Source organism: Hoplias malabaricus, chromosome 11, assembly GCF_029633855.1.
Source record: "Hoplias malabaricus isolate fHopMal1 chromosome 11, fHopMal1.hap1, whole genome shotgun sequence".
Taxonomy (NCBI): Eukaryota; Metazoa; Chordata; class Actinopteri; order Characiformes; family Erythrinidae; genus Hoplias; species Hoplias malabaricus.
Genome location: NC_089810.1, coordinates 17,316,500 through 17,340,744, shown reverse-complemented (window position 1 = coordinate 17,340,744; position 24,245 = coordinate 17,316,500). Strand labels below are relative to the sequence as shown.

At 39.9% G+C, this 24,245-nt stretch overlaps 1 protein-coding gene across 5 annotated transcripts in view; it reads left to right on the top strand.

The window, feature by feature from the left end:
- Positions 1–24,245, top strand: part of frmd4a (FERM domain containing 4A) — a 145,416-nt gene that overhangs the window by 63,451 nt on the left and 57,720 nt on the right. For 2 of the 5 annotated variants that reach the window (XM_066684570.1, XM_066684569.1), the window contains exon 1: positions 2,434–2,755. The exons of the other annotated variants lie outside the window; for them this stretch is intronic. In XM_066684570.1, the coding sequence (XP_066540667.1) occupies positions 2,663–2,755 (93 nt within the window). In that variant the 5' untranslated portion in view covers positions 2,434–2,662. Of the gene's footprint in view, positions 1–2,433; positions 2,756–24,245 lie in introns of those variants that run through there. 5 annotated transcript variants of the gene reach the window in all.

Here is a 24,245-nt window from a genome sequence, read left to right as displayed (position 1 = left end):
AGGAAAATAAAATGTTATTCATTTTCATGGGTTAAGGTCAGGTTTACAGTTAGGGTTTACAAACTAGGAGTAATGCTTCATGTCCCTATTTGTTGGTCCACATTAAATGCGGCAGCAGCAGAGTGAACTGGTAGACCACAGCATGCAGTCAAATTGTGCTACATATCTAGAAACTCTTTATGCGGTCATTTGCCAAAAAGTGGCATCTTCACTGTTGGGCAATTCCATACCACATTGAAAATGGAAACCTCTTAAATACATTGGTGTAAAAGGATTTCTGTTGTTTCTGCTGATATCTAACAGCATTTCTGTTATTCAGTTCATTGTCGAATACTCCCACAGCACCAACTCATGTAATGAATATGAAATGTACGAATGGCTGTTTATTTAAAAAAAATCATTAATAACACTTGACCTTGCCTGTTGTGAATTTTGTATATCAGACAGTAGTGTTTTTTTTTTTAGATTTTAAAAACCACAGCTTCACAAGTTCCACATCCCTTTCCCAGGACTGCAGGACTGCCTTTAAATGTAGCTACCTCTACTTAGATGGTGCTTCGTAGAGGGAATTGAGAATCAGCCTGCTGAGCAGAGTCATATCCCAACCCTGAATGACTCTGACTACAGCAGCCACCCACCAGGGTAAAAATAGCAAGCGTTTTAATATTGCTAATCTAGGCCAACTACTGAATAAATGATGCTTAGTGGGGATTAAGAGGACACTACACTCTCTCTCTCTCTCTCTCTCTCTCTCTCTCTCTCTCTCTCTCTCTCTCTCTCTTTCTCTCTCTCTGTCATAAACACATCACACACGCACACACACACACACAGTTCATCCCTTATATATAGTCATGAACTGGGTGAATTTTATGACGCTGTGTGTCAGAAGACCTTTAATATCCTTCTGATTATGCCATTATGCATATATTTGGCATTTAGGATGGTGGTTTTGTGTGAAAATCCCTCAGGCATTTTTTTTGGATGTTACATGAATGAAATGATGGACAAAAGAGGACAAAGGAAGTCTCCAAAGCTTTTACGTGTTCCTTTTTTAAAGTATTTCTTTAGAAATTGGAAATTTAATGCAGTCTTTTTGACAACCTGTATAACAACCACTAAGTTCTATTGCCTCAACTTTAAACAGAGGAATGTCCTTTCCTAAATCAGTAGCTGAGATATAAGGACAGTCATTCGGAGTGTTTTGATGTGAGGGACTAATCATATCAGGGTTCTTGATAGTGCTGGTGTTATATGTAATATTTATAACAGCAAAATGGTCAATCTGGATAAAGGGTTTCTTTGGGAACTGTTTGTCCTCACAGTGCTCTGTATGTACCCCTCAATCATGCATTGGTTTAAACAACAACAACACACACACAAAGACAAAACCACAGGTATCTCAGGCATTCAACATCACTCCTTACAATAAAATTCTGTGAGGCATTAAAAGAATTTAAAAAGTCTGTCTTATGTTTCAAACCACCACCACCATCTTTTTCCCATATTTCACATCGCTGTGAACAATTACGACTCTCGTTACTTGAGTACAGAGTATTTCACATTAAACTAGCAACTTTGGTTACGATGTAATGATTTAATTATGCAGAAAAATGTTAAGAATGTGTAGAGTGACGTAACTGAAGAAATAATTATTTCATCCCATCTTATTAGGCTCTGCTTATTGTTATAGCAGTGGAAGATGGGCTATAACACACACACACACTCACACACACACATGCATGCAGTGATCCCATGTGTGTAATCTTGTTGGCAGCTTGGGGGTATTTTCCCTTTGTGTGTGTGTGTGTCTGTGTGTGTGTGTGTGTGTGTGTGTGTGTGTGTGTGTGTGTGTGTGTGTGTGTGTGTGTGTGGTGTCTGGTGAAAGCGACCATGGGATTTAAAGCTAATCTGAACAGCAGATGGCAAAACATCAGATATTCTGTTTGAGGAGCACCATGGACAGTAAGCAACACATACATATATAAACAATATTCCCTATAAAAGGCTGATGTGTACTGTATATGTGTACAAAAAACTTCCCATTCTCACATAAATACACACACACACACATACACATATGCATCCTTGTATGTGGTCACATGACCTTGCAGTGGTTGTGTGATAATACTCATATTAATCCAGTGACCTGGATTGAGCTTGACTGAAGAAGCACGGCTGACGTATTTAGAGCAGTGTAACCAGGAGCTATTCTGTTGCTACAGAGAGAGTGAAGTGAGGGAAGACGAGAGAAACAGAAAGAGAGGGAGTTTCCCTCCCTCCCTTTTGCTCTCTCACACACTTACATACTTAGAAAGAAACACACACACACACACATACACGTAGGGAAGCGGTGGAACTGCCAGAGAATGGGCTGAGCACGTCAGAGGGAAGAGCTCGAAGATCATTGCAGGAGTGTGGGAGAGAGACAGAGAGAACACAATAGAAGCACAATAGAAGACTGGAGGTAGCACAGAGCAGGGCGATTTAGAGAGTGATAGAGCGAGGCTGGAGCAGTGAATCAGTTTGGAACACGAGGAACAGAGCCGTGGAGACGGAGCGAGCGAGGGAGAGAGTGTGTGTGTCTGTGGCGGGACAGCAGACACGCAGCGCTCGTGCCGGACTGACCACTCACACACACTGTCCCGGTCGCACACAGAGCACCATGGTGGTGCAGGCGGCAGTGACCCCCGGCAGGACTCGCAGACTCTTACTCAAACTGCCTGTGGGAACCCTCCGGAGGAACAGTGAGGAGAGGGTAAGATTCAGAGAGCGGGAGAGTGTGTGCAGCAAGCCTTTGTGTACATCACCCTTTATGAGTGAACAATGTGAGTGTTTAAGTGCTTGTGTTAGTGACAGTAGGGGAGCGACAGACAGAGAGAGTGAGTGTGTATAGGAAGCCTTTTGTGTAGTACTGTATATGTCCATTTCTGAGTGGACATTGTGTAGTTTTAGGTATGTGTTAGTAATAAGAGGAGAAAGTGTGTATGGCAGGTAATACACAAACACACATATATAAACATAAAGACACACACACACATATATATATATATATATATATATATATATATATATATATATATATATATATATATATATATATATATGAGAGGGAGAATATGGGAAGTCTTAGCATACTCAATATATCATCCTCTATGAGTGAACTTTGCGTATAATGTATATATGTGTGTGGGGGAAAGGGAGAGAGAGAGAGAATGTGTATGGAATGTATATTCCTGTATAACATCCATTGTGAGTGTATATACTGTGTTAGATATATGTATGAGGGTGGATGAGTATATGCTTATATCTCTGCTTTATAAATGAGTATAATGAGTGTGTTTAGACATGTGTAAATAACTGTGTGTATGTGTATGTCAGCTATTTCACATGGCTGTATATCACCCTTTATGAGTGAAGACAGTGTCTGATGGGTACATGTGCATGATAGAGAGAAAAAGACAGCAGAAGAGTTACTGCAGTGTGGCTGTTCTCCAAACAGCTGATGGTGAGCTGCATTGTTTGTCTGAGTTATTGACAGCACTGTCACAGCTTTGCTTTGCTCTTTCTGATAAATGTTCTGGTCCATCAGTAATTCATAAGAACAAGGGTAGACAGATATTACACTAGAGAAGCTCTGATATGAGAATTACCGGTCAGCGTTGATATATTTCCAGTGTATATCTAAAATAATAAATTAAATAATAGGTACTAGTAGTAGTGCACTGGTATTAGCATTACAAAACATTTTCCCCCTATAGATGTACAAATGAAGTAACAGGAATGTGGACACTCTGTTTAGTTGTAGTTGTTTGTGAATATGTGAAAAAGTCAAATGATCTAGTGGTTGTTAAATTGGAAATCAATCAATCATTCAAGCAATCAGTCCCCATCCATAGCAGGTAGCCACTTGGACCACAAGCTCTGCATTGTTAGCGATCAAGGTGTGAAACTTTGTGTCACAGGGCACTCAGCATTAGGCAGTTATCGATTTGTACAACAGAATTCTTCTGTTGCGGTTTTCAGAGTGTTCCCCCGCATGTGTATACAGATGTGAAAGTGTACAATTGATGACATCGTTTGTTTGGATGTGTATTGCATTATCAGGTTGTATCTGTATTCTGTCTGAGAGGAATGTGACACAGCAGCAGAGGATCAGAGTGTTTAGTTGGACATGCTGCTACCTGCCAAGTTATGTGAATTATTCTCTCTGATTCTCTAACACGCTTACTCACCAGCACTTTCCAGAAGTCCAAATTTGGGCACACGTCACCTGTTTTTCAGGCTTTTTGAAAGCAATGTAAACAAAGCGTAGTAACACAATTGGATCGGATCAAGAATAGTGATCACCGCAGTTCAACAGCAGCAGCTGAGTTCTGTTTACAGTAATATGTAGGCCGAATGTACAAAATACAAACAGGACTGACCAAGGCAGTGGAAAATGGGGCCAGGGACCTGCGATTCTCAGACAACATGGCTTAAGATGGCATAAAGGCTAAAGACAATCCAGTTTTCGATTTTCATTGACCAAAATCATGTTCTCAAAAGAAAGCCATTGAATGAGTGATGACTAAATGCAAAAACAAATCCTCAGACCACATCCTCCCACACTGCTTAAACTTATTAATATATTCCACCAACAGAAATGGGCAGAAACAGTGTAGGATGTAATAGACTATTAACAATTATGTTTGCCGTACTTTTTATTTCTCCACATTGCTCAAACAAGCTAATTATCAAAGGGTTTTTTTTTTCATAATGGAGTAGAGGGTCTGCAGTACACGTGCCCAGGGGTCCCATGTATTCCTGGGTGCTTTATATAAACTACAGCTGCTACTGTGTATGTATTATGAAGCTCATTACATGAAATAAAGTGCCTGTTTATAGTATAAAATTTATGATAAATTACATAGATTAAACATGCTATATTAAGTAATATGTGGTGCTTTTAGCCATTTTGACCATTTAGCATTTGCAGTCATTTTCTAAAGAGCTACTGGAGGATTTTATTGCAGTGTGGACAGTGGTCCCCTCCATTTAAACACAATGGTGGTTTTAACATTTTACACTGTGATGTGTTACAAAGCACATTACATACAGTCCCTTAGCTTTCACCCCTCTCTCTCTCTCTCTCTCTCTCTCTCTCTCTCTCTCTCTCTCTCTCTGTCTATCTCTCTCTCTTTCCGTGTGTGTCTCTCTGAAGCAGATGTATGTAATTACAGCAGTATGAATTATTGATCAGAGGATTTCCTCATGCACAATATCACTGCTCTTCCCCTGCTGAGTTCTCCTCCTCTTCCTGTTTCTTTCTCTCTTGCTCCCTCTTTCTGGCCTAAAGCTGTGTTTCTCTCTCAGCCTGGTCCCCATGGTTCAGTAAGCTACTTGGTAAATAATCATGTCTTGCATTGCTGTCGCAATACAGACACGAGTCTGAATACGTGTGGGCGATCAGGCAAAAATATGACATCGTAACACATTTCACAACACAACATGCATAACATAATATTTACACATAATGACAATGCAGTATTTTAGGTGACTCTCAGATTTTGAAAACTGTGGATAAGTCAAGTTGAACTGGAAAAAGAATGCTCTCTTCGTAAAGACACATGCAAATGACTTGTATATGGATATCCAGAATTGGTCCAGGAAAGGATTTTTTTTAATTGTGATAACACGGATGATCACAATATACTGAAAAGATAGTTATATTGCCCACCTCTTTACGAACATCTGAAAGCTTTTTAACTTTATCTTTTGTACAATCATGATGACTGATCTCTGCAGGCCTAATAAAATGGTCGACAGCTCCAGATGTTATCAGTATGAGTGATCCTCCATCAAATATGAGACAGCTTCTTCCTCTGACTGAGTGGGTCTTTGATGGGAACACGTTCACTTTCTGCTCCTCTCTAATCCCTCTCTATAGGAGAGCACTTTTGAGTCCAACCCTTAATCACCATCACAGCATGATCAGGTCAGGCTTGAGCACAGTTTGTCGTGTGTGTGTGTGTGTGTGTGTGTGTGTGTGTGTGTGTGTGTGTGTGGCCTATTGATAGCAAATTACATTAAGGGCAGATTTAGTGTGTTCCTTTTTCTGAACGGTCAGCAACACCATATCTGACTCGCTGCTCAGCAGCTGTGTGTATCAGGCTAATTGGGCAAATGCCATTAACATTCTCGGCTAAACTAGAATCTAAAGGATGTGAGATGTGGAAAAGCCTTGTTCAAATGCAGAGCTTTTGTGGATATTTGGGCAGAGATTAAAGCTAGAGCACTCAGATAAACTAGTGGTCTTAAAATCCTACACATGCAATAAAGCAACATCTTTTACACAGGAGTTTAGACACAAAGACATCATACATAATCCAGCAGAGTGAAACAGATTAAAGCTATCATGTTTATCACAGATCTGTTAATTTCACTCAACATTAAAAATTATGCATTGCTTTTAATACTAACACTACCATCATAATTGTTTTTGTACTGCTATTACTAGTATAACTTTCATCATGAGTTCTAGTTCACACGCTAATATTTGGACACACATATCCAGAGGGTCTTACAGTTCTAACAGCGATACAGATGCAGGTGAAGGTGTAAAGTTTTTTCCTCAAGTGTTCTCATTGGGTTACATGGTGTACTTACCTGGGCAGGGAACTGGGAACCCTAGCCCACTACAACTGCCACTACATTCTACCACATCTAGCCAAGTGCTCCTATTGGCTGTTCTGTTACCTCCATTGCTGCTGCTACTACTGCTACGCTCACCAAACCAGCCTCAGAGGAAACTCACACAGACACAGGGGGAACACACCAGACTCTTCACAGGACTTGAACCCACAACCTCCAGGTCCCTGGAGCTGTTGCCTGCGACACTACTTGCTGCACCACCTTGCTGGCCTTTTCCTATATCAAATAGGTTGATTTTTTTTTTTTTTTGTTACTCATGATTCTGCCCCATCCCATCTGCCACATGGAAGCAACAATGAGGAGAACCTAAACACTGAGGCTAAAAGAGTAACTGGCTTTGCAGTCATATCAGGGTGATGGTGTCTGTGTACAATGCAGGTAGGAACAAAAAGTTCAGAGAGCAGAAGCTGGCCGAAATTTGGACCCTGTGTCTACGATTGGTTCAAATAATTTCTTGCAACTTATCGCTTCATCACATCATAACTCATTTGCATATAGTTGAGAAAATCAAAACTTGATTTGTCGCTTGCCGCTCTTTCGCAATGTCGCTTGCCTCTTGTCACTGAATTGTGGCTAACAATCTCGTTCTTCCATAGGAAATGACTGGGCGTTTTTCGCTTTTTCGCCTACTAGTGTGAACGCACAGTTAGAACTACTAAAACATCTGTCACTACTACAGGAAGTACTGCAATTACAAACCCTACCACTGCTGCTGCTCCTACTGCTGTGACAGCAACAATCATTACTACTGGTAGACCCTCACCACCACCCATCTGTCTAGGCTGGTTAATCTGTCACATGGACATACGGGTCACCCTAGGTTACATATGTGACCATTTTCTGCAATCATCATAATACATGAGCCATCAGTCAGCAGACAGGCTGGGGGTTTTAAGCTGAAATCCCTTTGTCTGATGAGTAATGTCATGTGAAGCTGCCTCACACAGAGGAAGTGCTCTTTCCTCCCTGCAGTGGCTAATGGCTGCTGGTTATTTGCTGTCCTTCTTACTTATATTCCCACATTTTGTGCTTTTCTTTGTCATAAATTACTCTGTGTTAAACGAATGGTTAATGTTGGGGTTTTATCTCTGCAGGAATGTGTGTTGTGGGTCGAGGTGGGGGTTGTGCAGGCTTAGCTGTATGATGTGCTGTGTATGGATGATTGGCTTCTTTGAAATGCTGAAGTAATTTCTGGCTTTCCTCTGATGGCGCGAGATGAGAAATGGGGAAGCAGCCACTGATAAGACATCATTATCATCATCAACAGACAAAGAGATTTAATCAAATGAGCATGGGCTTTACTTGCTCCCTGATTACCAGCTCTCCCCTTCCCTCCCTCAGTCTAACCCTGTGTTTTCCTCCCTCCCATCAGTTCTTGTTTTTGTCTTCCAGTATCCCTTGTTTACTTTCTTGAACAGGAGATGGATTAGTCTTAATCTGGTCCACACTATCGCCACTAGCTTTTGGCTGTATGTTGTGGGGATTGACTATTTGAGCATTGTACCCAAAATGAGCAAAATATAATACACATATAAAATCACAGTGGTCTCTAGCCATTCATCTACGGGAATTACAGACAGTATTACTATTGTTTGCTGATTTTATTTGCATACAAACTATGAATATTTAGTCATATTCCACACTTTCAAAATCATTGAATTTGATAGCATACTGCATTTCACTACAGTGGCATGCTTAGAAGATTTGGTCTAGGAAAAATAACATAAATGCAGATGTTTATGGTAATTGTAATTTCATAAAACTCAATGAAATGAGTTGGTGATCCATTTTTTCAGCTGTCCAAAACTCATTACAGTTCGTACATAGACAAGAGTATGAGGCATTGGAATGAATATATGTCACCCATCAGCTATCGTTCCAGAAATTCTTTATAGGTGCATCCTTAATCCTATCACTCTGTACTTGTCATCGGTCCCTGTTTCCCACTGCCACATTCTTTGAGCCTTGCTGTGCATGCTTCCTGAGGCTGACTCATCCCACAGAGGCCTTTAACTCTCTCCCAGAGAGAGTACACGTGTTATAATGCAGCGTTACCTCCTCCAGTTGTTGTTCTGCTATCATGCTAAGCTCTTCTGCTAACCCACGGCTCAATAGCTAACCAGCAGAACAGGGGCAGCCTCGGCGCAGCTTTAGTGAGAAGCTTCCTCCTGCCTCCATGCCTGGTGGGCAGCTGGAGCTCTCCTTGGAGACTCATTGTTGTGTTATGTGGCATGGAAGTAGATTTGGGGAGGGGGAGAGAGTGAGGGTTTAATTGGAACTGGGCTGCATACTAACTCCCAGCTTGGTTAAGGCAGAATGCTAATTGAGGTTCATTAAGACCAAACATCTTGTTATTTCCTATTAGAAACCAGGTCAGCTGTGATCTAGACAATACGTAGATTTATGGAGGACTGTGACCAATCAGTTGTGATTGTAGCAGTCCTTTTTTGGAGGGAACACTCAAGTTTAGGACTGCCCTTTACAAATTAACTAAACTACTTCCCTGAAAGGAAATAAACAAATATGTCTTTGGGTTTTCTCAGCAAGCTTTTTAACAAAAAGTGTCTGTACAAGCGCTAGATACCTCAACCATGGGCTTAGAAACTATGTATGCCGCAACTATCTAATGGCACCTTCCCACTACCTGGTACCTGCTCTGCTTTTCCATTAGACAAATCAGGTGCCTGGTACATGGAACTGGTACTTTTTCATCTCTACTTGCTGCTTGATTAATCCTCTGATTGGCCATGGTCTTTTGAAGAGGTTCAAACACTCCTTGGATTGGTAGCAGATGAATCTGGGAGAACCGGGGCACAGTGTTCAGTCCAAAAAAAAACCCAATATACTTGTCGATGCAGTTGAAAAGCACCTTTTACTATGCATATTATTATATATTTTTACATTATATTATGTATCTATTTTCCCTGTACAGTTATCAAAGGGGTAAGATCTGACCCCCACCAAATATCACTGCATAACTCACTCTCTAGTTGAGACAAACCACAATCCCTCTCCTCTTTCCCTGTCAGCTACTCATTGAACAATCCTAGACTCCTCTATCACAAACACCTTTTCTATTTTTACTCATGAATTTAGACATGCCCCCTAGCTTTCCATGACCTTTAAGTCATTAAAGCCACCCAGTGTTCATATGCGTGCACACACACACACACACACACATAGCTGCAGTCACCAGCAGAGGGTGCTCACTTGTGATTTATGTAAATATTCTAATCCCCTCATTGTAATGGGGCACAAGCCTGGGTAAAAGTGCCATCATGAACATTTAAGACAACATCATATCTCAAAATTAAGTACCATATGTTTCATTCTGAGCAGTGAATGATTGATCTTGGCTTCCTAAAACTCAATAAAAATCAATAAATTGCCAGGCAGTGTGTTGTAAGCATTTTAGTGGTTGAATTAAATTTTATTAGTAATTTAAAATCAGTTCTGTCTTACATTCAGGCTAGTTTTGGGTTAGTTTAGATGCTTGGGAATAGTGAGTGCCATGCTCTGAATTCCAGTGGCGATTGCTCTAAGACTGCAAGGGAAGCTCAGCTTCCCCTAAAATGTAACAAAAATAAGTGATCAAACATATACTGTTGTGTGTACATGTCATTGAATAAATATGCACTACAACACGCTCAACTTTTGTTCAGAATCAGCTTCTTATCAGTGGTAAAGAAGCAGCTTTCCTCTCAATCATTCCCGCAGTTTCACAGTGATCACAGAGTTCAATAGCAAAGCAGCGAAGTGCAGCGAAATGAGACGAGTCATTGGATAAATGCTGGGCTTTGTCCCGCCCATCGGACGCTCAGCGTCTCTGGGGGTCTATGGGGCAGTGGGCTGGCCTCGGCTGGCTCGGACGCTCAGCTTCTGCATGATGATTGGATGATCTCTCTGAGGCTGAATCTCTTTTTGATTGACAGCGAAATGAGCGAATCAGCGATCCTTTAGTGTAAAGATCCGTGGGAGCACAGGCGGACACACTTCACATGGGCCAAGGCCGTTTAATCAGCCTAGCTCTGCTGGCAATTGAGAGGACACTAGTCAAATCCCTGGAAAAGACGCCTTGTTGGTACGACAGGGTCACAGATCATTTTCTTAAAAAGGAACGGAGGGTAGAATTTACGTATAAATAAACCGACACATTTTATGATGTAGGCCGAAATTAAGCTTCCTCTCCTTGAAAGACCAACATATGCCACTGCTAAATTGTATTCTTCATGAATGGTCTCTGAGCTCTCAATGGTCTTAGAGTGTTTTGCCTTTCTCTCTTTCCCTGAGGGTCTCTCTCTCCTTTAGGTCAGTTAAACTGAGCTTTATTAGCATGGCCATATATAGTACTGCCCAAGCATCACTGCAGCAAAAGAAATAAACATTTAGTGATTTTAAGGTCTCTCTCTCTCTCTCTCTCTCTCTCTCTCTCTCTCTCTCTCTCTCTCTCTCTCTCTCTCTCTCTCTCTCCACATAAACTAATAAACAGAACATGCAAACCCTTTTTTTCTTTTTATTAAATCCACAAAAAAAAAAACATTCCTTTACTATTATTCAGTTTTAGTGGCCAAAATAGATTGGTCCACTCATAAAGAGTCCTTATATCTTTGCTTGTGACATGCAAAGGGTCACTTAGCTGGAAAACAGCATTTGCCAAAATCCAGAAATGTAAATATATAGCTGTTCAGTGGCTGGTCCGTGACGGTTTATTCTGTGTCTAAGCTGGCCTTGCCTACACCCTTGTTGAACTGGGAATGCATTGGTTTTAATTAGATCTCATACTGGCTTCCCAGAAACACCAGCTTGGAATGAGGGGCACTGAGGGGTTAGGGTGTTCCTCCAAAAACAGGATACATCACCCCGAAATACCTCAGGAATGTTCCTAAGGCATGGACATACAAGTCTTTGTGTAGTGAGATAAGAGAATAGAATGGATCATTTCACACACACTGGAACAGACCAGTCATAGAATATAGAACACCCCCCCACACACACGCACACACACACGCACTGACTCATCTTGGTGTTTCAATAGTCTATTCATGGTTCTGTGGGTGTAGGGGAGTGTGGGTGGCTGTGTAAGATAGAGAAAGGGAAGACATGAGTGTGTTTGTGTGTGTCTATGCCTGTATATGTGTGTATTTTGGGTGGCTGTTTTATTTTGCTGTGTATTACAGACATTATAATTCCAAGCATCTTACAGGCACCCTGTTTCAGCATAATGATTTGTATAAATGTGTGTGTGTGTGTTTGTGTGTGTGTGTGAGAGAGAGAGAGAGAGAGAGAGAGAGAGAGAGAGAGAGAGAGAGAGAGAGAGAGAGAGGCTGCCTCCTCCACACTCCTGTGGGTTTGTGCTTTTATACCATAATCCTCATACATATTTATGCTCACGGAGGAAATCAGGAGCTGAGGCTGATTAGCCTATATGCAAAGTGAAGTAGGTCAGTGTGCACATCCATACACACACACACACACACCACATACCTCACACAGTTCAAACAGTTCTCTAGTTCACATCTGCCACAAAAGCATCTTCTCCACCTCACAGTCTCTCTACTCCATGTGTGTATGTGTGTGTGTGTCTTTTAGAACCCCCATGGCCTAATAAGTCATATATAGACAGATGGTTATAGTGGAATCTTTTATTCAGTTCTTCACATCAGCAACACTGTGTCCTTGTTTGATGTTCCATATTAATTAGTAGTGTGTATTATTACGGCTACAGTTCTGTAAAAAAAGAACATCCTTTATTTATTACATTTCTAATCATTTCTAGCCATTCACAAATTCATTTCTCATTATTAATTTTTCAAGAGATAAAAAACATTAGCCATTACTTCTGTTAGTGTGCAGCTCATTGAATTCACTCTTAAAAATTATGGTTCTACAGGGGTTCTTTATTAAAAGAAATTGTTCTATATAGACCACTGAACACTTGAAGAACCTTTTGCATAATTAAAGCGTTCTTTGCATCATGAAAGTGTTCTTCAGACTGATGGAGAGTGTGCTTTAGATGGTTCTATGGCACATTTTAGAGAAGGGTTCTATAAGACCTCAAAATAGGTTTTTTAATGAAGTTAAGCTTGCTCCAATAGAGAAACTGAAATGTGCTGTATAGAACCATCAATCTGAAGAATCCCCCATGACACCAAAAAACCCTTTATTCGTGCAAAAGGTCCTTAAAGTGTTCCAGGGTCTATATCAAACCATTTCCTTTAATACAAGTTCGTTTCCTTTAACTAGCTATGACACATTGATTAGCTTATATTATATTATATGTGTGTGTGTGTGTGTGTGTGTGTGTGTGTGTGTGTGTGTATACCCAATGTAAGTTCAATGAATGCTAAGACATTTCCCAGGGTTCTTTGGAACAGACAGTGCTTCGGAATCATGCAGAGATACGTGAGAACAGCCCCTCAGTTTTCAAATATTTGAACTTCTCCAGCTTTCTCAGAAATACACAAACATACGCACACACACACACTTACACTTTACACTTCCAAAAAGCAATGAATAAGGGTTGTATCTCATAGTCAGTAGTGTAGGTTAAGGAATTTGAGAGCATTACACAATAGAAGACTACAGCAGCTGAGTGTGTTCTGCGCTGTGGTATTGGATATTTCACGGCTATTTCAGGTGTTATATGTATTTGCAAGGCCAAGAGTTACATGGGGTGGTATAAAGCACTTTAAAAAAACCTGCATTCTCTAGAGTACTGAATCACACTTTAGTAGGAGAGCACTACCTGCCTGAATGTAGAGCCAACTGTAAAGTTTGGTGAAGGAGTAATAGTTTTGGCGTTTTCCTGATTTTGGAAATATTAATACCTTAGCTAATGCATATGTCAATGTAATGTTTAAATACTTTTGTTTTAGTCATTTATGTTATGTAGTTCTGAGAGTGAGGAATTAAAGTATGTACCCAGACAGATCTATTTCAGTTTAAGGTTTTAAATGGATCTAAAATACGTGCTGTAATTGGAATCTATATATTTCTGAGATACAGGTTCTTCAATCATTGCTTGACAGATTGTTGTCAGATACATTGAGCTAATTCTGTCTGTTTTCTCTCTGTGTCTCTTTTTTCCCCTTTTTCCTTGCCCTCCCCTCCCTCTTTCCCCATCTCGGCTGGTTTCCCAACAGGTGAGTACCAGTTTCACTATTGTAATGCTCTGATGGCCATGTTATTGAGCTGCTGTGTATGAATAAAAAGGGCATTAACAGCGTGAATGGTAGGATAGCAGAGCAAATGGCTCTGTTGCAATTTTAGCAGCTCTGTAAGCTGTGCATGGTACTGCACTGTGTCTGAGCATCAGTGGCTTTCATTAACTCCCAGCTGCAGAAACAAACACAGGTCAGACACAGGACCTAGGCCCTCAGTCATGAAGCTTGAGAGTCAAACAGAGACAACCTGCAGTGTGTGTTTGTGTGTGTGAGTGTGTGTGTGTGTGTGTGTGTGTGTGTGTGAGAGAGAGAGAGAGAGAGAGAGAGAGAGAGAGAGAGAGAGAGAGAGAGAGAGAGAGAGTCTTCTATAGTTTTGAGCTGGAGCCAGCAGCTGTCCCTTTACAAATCCATAAGACTGCACTCAGTGACTCTAACAGTTAGTCTAGGCAGCATCTTAAAAATTTAAACATCTGCATTATTTGGTTATACCTGTTTGTGTATACATTATTGATTATTTTAGTAAACTGTATTTGATTTCAACATTATAAATGCATAATTCATGATGTTTTCAATAATACATTTTTTTGTTAAATTTTATTTATATAATTAGGTAATTAGGTCCTTGGTGAACTTTACTATGTCAGCATTGATTTTCTCAGTGGGGTGTGTTGTGTATAATGTGAGGTTTTGTAGAAATATGCATCAATGGCTTTATTTTATATTGATTCCTTACTAATATCACACATTTTCTGTGATGTATGTCTGCATCATCTCATGTTCAGGTGTTTCAAACATCCTGCTCAACAGCAGTCAGTAGTCAGATGATCATTTAGGCTCTTGCCATGATTGAACTTGATAAGGCATTAAAGGGTCGAGTTCAGCTAGCTACCCCAGTATCACTGTGCCCTATAAATCTCTCTTCAGACAGGAGGTGATTTTCATTAGGGTGCAGAGTTTCCCACTGCTTATCAGCTTCGTACCTCATTGATTGCGGCTTTCTGTTGGATTGCAGCATCAGAAAATGTGCGTCGCACTTAGAATAAAAGGCAGTGGAAATCGGTGGGATCAGGGAGCTGACTTATGCAAACTGCTTCCAACCTGAAGAATTATAACCATTGTTTTAACAGAGGGCTGTTTGAGCTGAGACGCTAAATTAGATCAGATAGATTTGCATGGGGATCAAAAGTGTAAAGAAGAATCATTGCATGTTGCTTCAGCATTGCACAATGTCTACATTCCTTTAAACCACTATACTGCAATACCTAATGTTTAGGTAAAATATTAGTGAAGGTTTAGGGTTAAGGTTAGGTTAATGAAACCATAACGTAGTGGATAGCAAGCTTGAGCAAAAAGACTCCTAAGATCATTACATCCTCAGTCCATATGTAAATAGAGACATTGCACATATAAAATTTACCTTGTTTTTGATTTAATCAAAAACAGCATATATTAAAATGTTTAGTCTACAACAGAGTACCTCTGCTCATTTATCCAGATGTTTTATGGAGTGAATCAGTCCAGGTGGCTTGTGGAATCATGCTTGATGTCAAACAGCCAATTTGAACAGACCAAACCACTGTTTTTAACTCTGTGATCTGTTTTTGTTTATTTGTATAGGGGCCAATCCCGGATTTGTTAATTAATTCACGATAACATTTATGTGGTTTAGAAAATGTCATGCTTATAGCTGGTTTAAAGCTTCCATTACTTACTAGCAACATTATTCTCATGGGTCCAGTGCAAATCTAAAGACACAACCTTTGTAAACCAGACACGATGTATTGTTCTCTATAAAAGTAGACAGATGTACGTTACTCAGCTAAGAATGGTGGTATATTACCAGGACATTTTCCATCTTCAGTGGGATGGACTTGGACCTCCTGAGAGGCTGAGGGAGCTGGAGCTCACTGAGCTGAATCCATCCTCAAGGGAGTCTAGCCAGGAGTAGTGTCCTCTGCTTTGGACCAGATGAAGTGATTCAACAATCTCTGACTATCACACAGACCTGAGAGTCCCTTGAGGCTGTTCTGTGGGACTGTGGCTTTAAAACCAACATTTAAACAGAGGAGGCGGGGGGGAGACAGAGCTGGTACTTTTTGAATGTGGGAATGTTTGTGTTGGGAGCTGTTACTCTGGGAATCAGCCTTGCAATCACACTGGAGGAGAGAGAGTCTAGAGGGATTGAAGTTCGGGACAGAGTGACACAGTGGTTTTATCGTCCTCCCTGGGGTACGTTTACCAGAGTGGAAAGCAGAGATGAAGAACATGAAAGTAGAGAACAGCATAGGCAGCGGTGCCTGAGGACTAATACCTGTTCATACACACCTGGACTGAAGAGGGATTACCTGTCCATTGCACCAGTGTGTGTGTGAGAGAGAGTTATGGAGGCTGTGCTTTTGAGTTTGGAAGAGAGTGTGTGTTTGAGGCAAAGTGTGTTATGGGATCTGACTTCAGCTGCTCTTAGAAGACTGAGGCATGCTCCAATCCTGTATAATGCCGTCTACCAGGTACGACCAGGTTGGTTTTATATGCAGAAGTGACAGTCAAACACAACCCAGGCTAAATTCAGAGGGTTTTGTGTATGTGTTTGTTAAACACATAACAGTGCTGGGTAAAAGACGACTTTTATACATTTCTCTACAATTTTCTTCATGATTATAAAGTGTTGTCATTTATAACATTTCTGGTCAAGTGGTCATTAAGTACAAGGCAAGAAGAAAAGGGAAGAAAAGAAGCTCTAGAGAAAATGAAACATAATTTTAATCTTTTAGAGATGGGAGAAAATCAAGCTCCACTCAAGCTTACTTCAGAATTGAAAAAGATTCACAGATGATCATCTTTCACTGTGAGAAGACAGCTCAATATTATGAGCTTTAAAAGTGGTGTAGCAGTGAAGAAGCCTGAGAAAAGTATATAGATCAAAGGAAAACATTTACTAATTAAATATAAATGAATCTGCTTGTGTTCTCTCAACCATGGACTGGCTGCTTTAGAGCCCAGGCCTCAACATCACTAAATGTGTTTGGTATTTATTGGTTTTTGAGAAGCAGAAAATGCCACCGTCTGAAATGTAGAAGTTTGGGAAAATATCCTTTCAGATGTTTTTTTGAAAACTGTAAGTATTATAAAAAGACTGGAAGCTAAAAAACAGAGGAGAGACACTGTTTTGAGATTATTGAGATTATAAACACAGTGTTAATGTGAGGTTTCAGTATAATATTCTATAAATTATTTTCTTTCTTTTTATCTCCCTGATGATGAAAAATGATTTATGCTGCATAATGGCTTGAAAGAGAAAATAAATAAATGAAGGTGCTGTGTCTGATTTTGCACAATACTGTATGCTGTGATAATGAGGTGTTATTAGCATTAGCTGAATAGAAATGAAGTTTTGCTGTTAGCGGAAAGCTAAATCTCTTTCATGTGGGAAACAAATGCCTCTTTGAGCTGTTTTGTTCTTCTGAGCTGTTCAAGACCTCTAATAGTTAGAATTCAGGTCGTCTTTAGGATGTTTGGTGAGCTTTAAAGAGTATTAGCGTTGCTATGGTTGTTTCTAAGGGTCTGTCTCACGCACATAAACAGCTCTCCACAGGGGCTTTCAACTCCATCTACCACATATCTATGTGTGTGTGTGAGTTCGTGTGTGCGTGTGTGAGAGAGAGATCAGTATTCAGACTATTCTGTACCTTCTCACAGACCCCCTTAGACAAGCCCAACGTTCACCAATTAAGGATGGACAGGCCTGAGCCAATTATACAGTAGACTAAGATAAGAATGACCCCTTGGGATGATATTTACAAGTAACTGGGAGTAAACCAGTTCAGCAGTGACATGAAAATTAAAATGCAGACATAAAGTTGTTGTTTCCATTTGACTTTTAAAGTTTTTTCAAGTAAAGCGTGAAAGTCCTTGTATTTATTATTTTCAACATTGATTTGCTGCCACCCAAATTTAACAAGTTAATGTCTTTTTGTTTTTATCTTATTTATTAATATTTTATTTTCAGTCAAATTATAATCTTGACAAATGCCCAGGAGTTCCATCTACTGTGTGTGTGTGTGTGTGTGTGTGTGTGTGTGTGTGTGTGTGTGTGAGAGAGAGAGAGAGAGAGAGAGAGAGAGAGAGAGAGAGAGAGAGATTAAGTAAAAGAGAGTTATTAAATAAAAAGTAATGGCGTATATGATGTTATATCGGGTGGGCAAGAATATAAGGCTGACAAATGCCTTAAGGCACTCCAACACACACTCTCTCTCTCTCTCTCTCTCTCTCTCTCTCTCTGTCACACACACACACACACACACACAAACACAAACACACACACACAAACAAACACAGAGGGGGGTAGCATTGTCTTATTGCCCTTTGAATTCCTGATTTTTTTTACTGCTGTAACGTAAGGTTGAAAAGCATCTATACAATGAAAGGAAATAGCCCCCACCCCACCTGCTTGCACGCTTAAATGAACTTTGACCATTTATAGATGACCGTTTGGCCAGAAAGAGAAATGCTGTATTAATGACCTCTAGAAATGTCATACATTGTATCTCTATTTCTTTGTTTTAAATTTTCTTTCATAACTAAAGGCATATTTTCAGCACCAGTTTTCTCCTTTCCTTTCTCAAACTTTCTTTTCACTCTGTCTCTGTCTCTCTCTTACTCTCTCTCTCTCTCTCTCTCTCTCTCTCTCTCTGTCTCTATATGTCTCTGGTTTGATTGGTTTATTAGTCTTTAACGTAAGACTAGGCCCTGTAAGTCCTCTTCTGTTTCTTTCTTTTAAGCTCAGCTATACCCAAGTGTAGAAATGTTTTGTGTGTGTGTGTGTTGAGATGGAATGCTTTTGTGCTTGTTCATTCATCACTTCCTGAAGCCGTGTACATTCCAGCCTCCCCATACACCTGTACAATCTCCTGCAGCCTGGTTTAGAACGGACAGGATCTGACAGATCTGCTAAAGTCTTTAGAATTGGAGAGATAATGGTAATGATCGTCTCTTTTCTCCATGTCGCTTTCTTTAGTGCAGTGTCTTTTCAGACAGCTTCAATAGGAGCAGAGTCTCTTCAGGCCTTTGTGAGGCTGTGTTTGTGCATGTATGTTAAAGGTGCACTATTTATTGTTTGTTCATGACCTTGGCAATAAAATATCAGATGAAACAAATCCACACTTTTATGTGCAAATAAACATCTAAAAAAATTCAAAGTGTTATTTTACTGTGTGCTGGTGATATTTTTGACCAGTCATGATTCCTGGGGACATTAATGAAACGTCTGTGACATGCTTTGGTCAAATAATCAAACAACACAGCAATTTGTCTTCCAATGTCTAAACAGCCCTGTTCAAATCAATGGATTTCAGCCCCTGCTGAGTATGAGACTTTGTGAAACCATAAGTGAGTCGTACAACAGTGAGGCACAAGAAGTAGAAATGCTGGAAATGCTAATGATTTCTTTCTGTTTGTTCACATTCTCTTTTCACTGTACTCTTTTCATTGTTATGTAGGTTTTGCTCTGTTTATCCTCATCATTGCATTCTCAATATAAACGTGGGTTGTGCGCTGTGATTGGAGGTCCTCAGATGAGGACATGTGGGGTTCTGACGTACCTGCAATCTACGTAGGATCCAGCACAAAATCAGGATGATTATAAAAAAACTATGTTGTTTGTATTGTGGGATTGTAGCAGCTCCAGGTCTGCAAATTATAGAAGTGGATAAATGAATGCTTTCAAGAACTGATGCCCTCTTTATTAAATTATGTTATACATTTACAGGTGTATACAAAACAAGCAGGCCATTACTGATTCATTGTTCATCTTTTATATAGTGTAGTGGTGCCAAACGTATTTTGACACATTAACTAAATATCTAGGTAACACAATGATGCAACAGTAGTATTGCTGTCACATAGCTCCTGGCTCCTGGGTTGTTGGTTCAAACCTTGCCTCGGGTCATTGTCTGTGAGGAGTTTGGTGTGTTCTCCCTGTGTCTGTGTGGGTTTCTTCCCAGTGCTCCAGTTTCCTCCCACAGTTCTAAATAGATGTTGGTAGGTGGCTATTCCAAGATTGTTCATAGGTGTGAGTGTGAGTGACTGGGTGAGTGTGTGACGCCCTGTTATCGACTGCCGTCCTGTCCATGGTGAATTCCTTGCACCCAGTAATTCACAATATACCCTGTACCCACTGCAACCTTGAACAGGATAAATTGGTTACAGAAAATAAATAAATTAATTAAAGAATGAATGAACAAACAAACAAAATAAATTAGACACTGTATGTAGAAAGACTACAAAATTCTATTAATAAACTGTATTAAACCTAGTGATCTGATCTGATATGTACTAGCTGCTTTTTTGAGGAAAAAATTGCAAACTATAAACATTTAAATATTTCGCAAATGTCAACATACCATTATTGCACAATATTCAGCAATGTATTAGCAATTCTAGTATTGTGTTCATGTCATGCAGCTCTAGCAAACATCTGCGTTTGAGCCTGGCTTTAATGGAGTAGTGTCTTTCACTGTGTTTAAAAGAGATGGATTTAGTGGAAACACCATTTATTTTGCAAGACAACACCCCTGAGCTGAAGGATGAATGGATTGTTCCACTCCAGAGTGTGTGGAGTATGTCCTTGGTTAACACATACCTACAGTTCAGGTTCACACACTGTTGCTTTTCACTCGTTCACACTGCCTTCTCACTTCTCCCTGTATTTGGCTCAGCCACTGCAACGTTATTCTCTGCTCTCTGGCAAGAGTGCACTTCCACAACACAGCCATGTGCCGGGAGAATTCTGTTCTGGACTGGAATACTGGAGAGCATTTTGGCTTTTCACAATGGAAATTTAGACACACACACACACACACACACACACACACACACACACCTATTTATTCTTACAACACAGCTGTATTTATCAGCCATGGGATTTTCCCAGAACACAGTTGTGTGTAAGTAAATGTGTGTGTGTGTGTGTGTGTGTGTGTGTGTGTTTGCACATTCTTCTGCAGCCCATTTATTTATTTGTCCTCTAATTTTCTTTATTGCACTTAATGTGTGTGTGTGTGTGTGTGTGTGTGTGTGTGTGTGTGTGTGTGTGTGTGTGTGTTTGTGTTTTGGCTAGGTAGCTCTCTGTTAATGTTCACAGCATTATTGTTGTGATTGGCTCATAATGGGTTGAGATTGTTTAGTCTGTGCTCTCCTGGGATTGGTCAATATTTGCATGCAGTGTCTAGAACATTTTTTAATTGTTAATTTGTCATATCTGTATCAAAACAAAACCTTTGCTCAATGTACATGTCATACACCACCATTTATAAGTGAAGAATTACCTTTGGTTAAAACATAAAATAAACACAATGAAAATAACATGATTTTAAAAAGAAACACAAACAAATAAAGCAAAGCATTCGTTAATTAATTAATTATCTGTAACCTCTTATCCACTTCACGGTCGTGGTGGGTCCGGAGCCTACCCGGAATCATTGGGTGCAAGGCAGGAACACTCGACCTTCACAGGGCGATACACACACACACACACACATTCACTCACACCTATGGACTCTTTTGAGTCACCGATCCACCTACAAACGTGTGTTTTTGAACCGTGGGAGGAAACCGGAGCACCCGGAGGAAACCCACGCGGACACAGGGAAAAAACTCCTCACAGACAGTCACCCGGAGCTTGAACCCACAACCCCAGCGCCAGGACCCTGGAGCTGTGTAACTGCAGCACTACCTGCTGTGCCACTAAAGCAAAACATAAAATAGAAAAAAATAAATGTGTAGAAAAAGAGACAAAGACAGACTCAAGGCAGAGAAACTACAACAAAAACTAACTTGGAAGGGGTACCAGGAATATGAATAAAAAATAAAGCCCAGAATTTAAGAGCAGAACTTAAACAACCAGAACAACATACTTCAGGTTTTGACTCACAAAAACACTAAAGGAGGATGCATTCACAGATGTGAAGGAACACTGCTAGGGCTGGTGATGAGAGCATGGACAGAAAGCGACAGCAGGTGGGGGGCTTGATACAAGTCAGGAGAAACAAAAATACTTGGACCAAATACAAGACCTAATGTAGGCAAAGACAGGGAGGAGACATGGGTGGGTAGGAGGAGAGACATAAGGAGTTTATGGCTGGATAAACAAACAGAGGGGAAATGTGAGGTGGTGACATAAGCATAAACAACAGACAGATAAGCACAGATTACAGCACCAACATTATTCAAACCTTTTGGAACCCTGTGAAGAAAACAACTGAAATAGATCTTTCATCAGGATAACGATCCGAAACAAACCAGAAACCATTGGAAAGGTCTTGAAATGGTCTGTTTAAAAGAAATGCCATGTTTGACATTTTGTTTAACACACAATAACAGAATTAATTTTTTGGCCCTTGGAATTTAGAAATTTGGGTAGCTTCCATAATTTACAATGAAATTCATTTCCAGGATGCTTCATATTTAAAATTCGTCACTGAAAAAATAACAATTCACTGTCAATTTGTAAAAAGATTATACTATAAATGGAGAATCAGCCTTTATTCTTTAATAATCTATTTTATTTTACCATAGTAACTAATATTATAATGTCATTATGCTTCCAAGATATATTTGCCTTTTAGGGTTTAGTTTATGACATTTCAATCAACAAACGTTTTTGAAGAGTAGTGTAAGTTGAATTTTGGTAAATTCTGTTGCTGGGTAAATGGCAGCAAAAAGACTACAAAATACTTCAGAATATAAACAACTTTTTAAGGGATGTAAAAAACAATAAAATGTTTACATGAACATTGTTTGATGCGGTAGCACAGCAATAAATAAAACTGTTCGCTTTTCCCTTTGTGTGTGTGTGTGTGTGTGTGCACGGTAGGTTTCAATCACAATGTAGGGACCAGACTCTTTACACACACATTAGGAAATGGCAGTCTGTGTGTGACGTCAGTGAGCAGTATTAATGAGTTATTGGTGAATTATTTTGATGAAATATAAAGCAGGAGTGATTCTGAGTTTGAGTGAAGGAGGGAGGAAAGGATAACGTGAAGGAGAACTCCCTCTATCTGTGGGTATTTCAGTCTGCTCTGTAGTCTAGCAGCTCATAAGCTTCTTTGCTGCTGCTGAAACCTAATTTCACCCGTAATGTGAGAATATTCCATGCCTTAACACTAAACCAAATTTCTCAGTCACACAAACACACACATATTCACACTGAGTGCTACTAGGAAGTTCTTCCAATTGGTCTCTTGTTTACTGGTCACATTTTACCTGTATGAACACATACACTGGCAGAGTCTAGTCAAATTCAGATTCCTGCAGAGAAATATGTTTCATATTATTAATTCCCTTGAATTCATACTGGACATTAATTCAGTGTGAATCTAGTCTTGTGGTCTTCATCCATTGGAAGTAATACACTCTTCAGCAATATAGACTGTGTGTGTGTGGGTGTATGGGTGTGTGTCCGGAGAGTGTGTAATCTGGTTGGATTAGAGTCAATGGCATGTGATTAATGTGTATCCCTCACACACTCTCACTCACAGACTCTCACACACACACACATACACACACACACACACATAAATGCACACTGTGATCTACAGATTATACCCAGACTTAGGAAATCCCCTGTGCTGATTTAACGGCCTGAGATAACTTATATGGCTGATATTTGTACACGTTTGTGTAACATGATTAAACCTCTAGAGTTGAGTTTAGGACAGAATCTCTTTTTAGAGCATATTACATTTATACCCTCGTCTATATGGGAAAATAGTCCTCCTTTAAAATCACCTCTAAGAAAATAGCATATATTGAAAATATCTTATTTATAGCTGGTTATTCATTTGTATGACGGATGTATAATTTCTCTTTTACTAATTTGTACCCTAATTGTTGACCCCAAATTTTCCACCCAATCATGAATCCTTTCCAATTCCACCCTTTAAGTTAAACTCCCTCATCACTCACAAGCCCATCAACACTGGGAAAGTGGGGACAAGCCAGTGCTTCTATTCATATCACGAGTAATGCATCATGCCCCAACAGCCCAACATGCTGGAGGATAGTACCAACTGCCCAGGTCTGTCACATCATGTCTCCCTCGCCTCAAATGGCTAAGATATCACTAGAAATTAAACTGATCTCCAAATGATAGAGCCATTGCTTAAATTTAACATGAAGAAAAATATCTGCCAGCTCTTAATGTGCTGTATATGTAGTTCTTCCAGTCACAATAATTAATATAATTATTTTTATTTAATTCATTATGCCATTAATTGGGAATTAAAACATAATATAATTAGAGACTACCACTGCTTCTTGTGTTAGAACAAGGCATATTTACTGTGGAGATCCCTGATAATCCAGTAGAATTAGAGCCGTGTGTTTGTTCAGTGT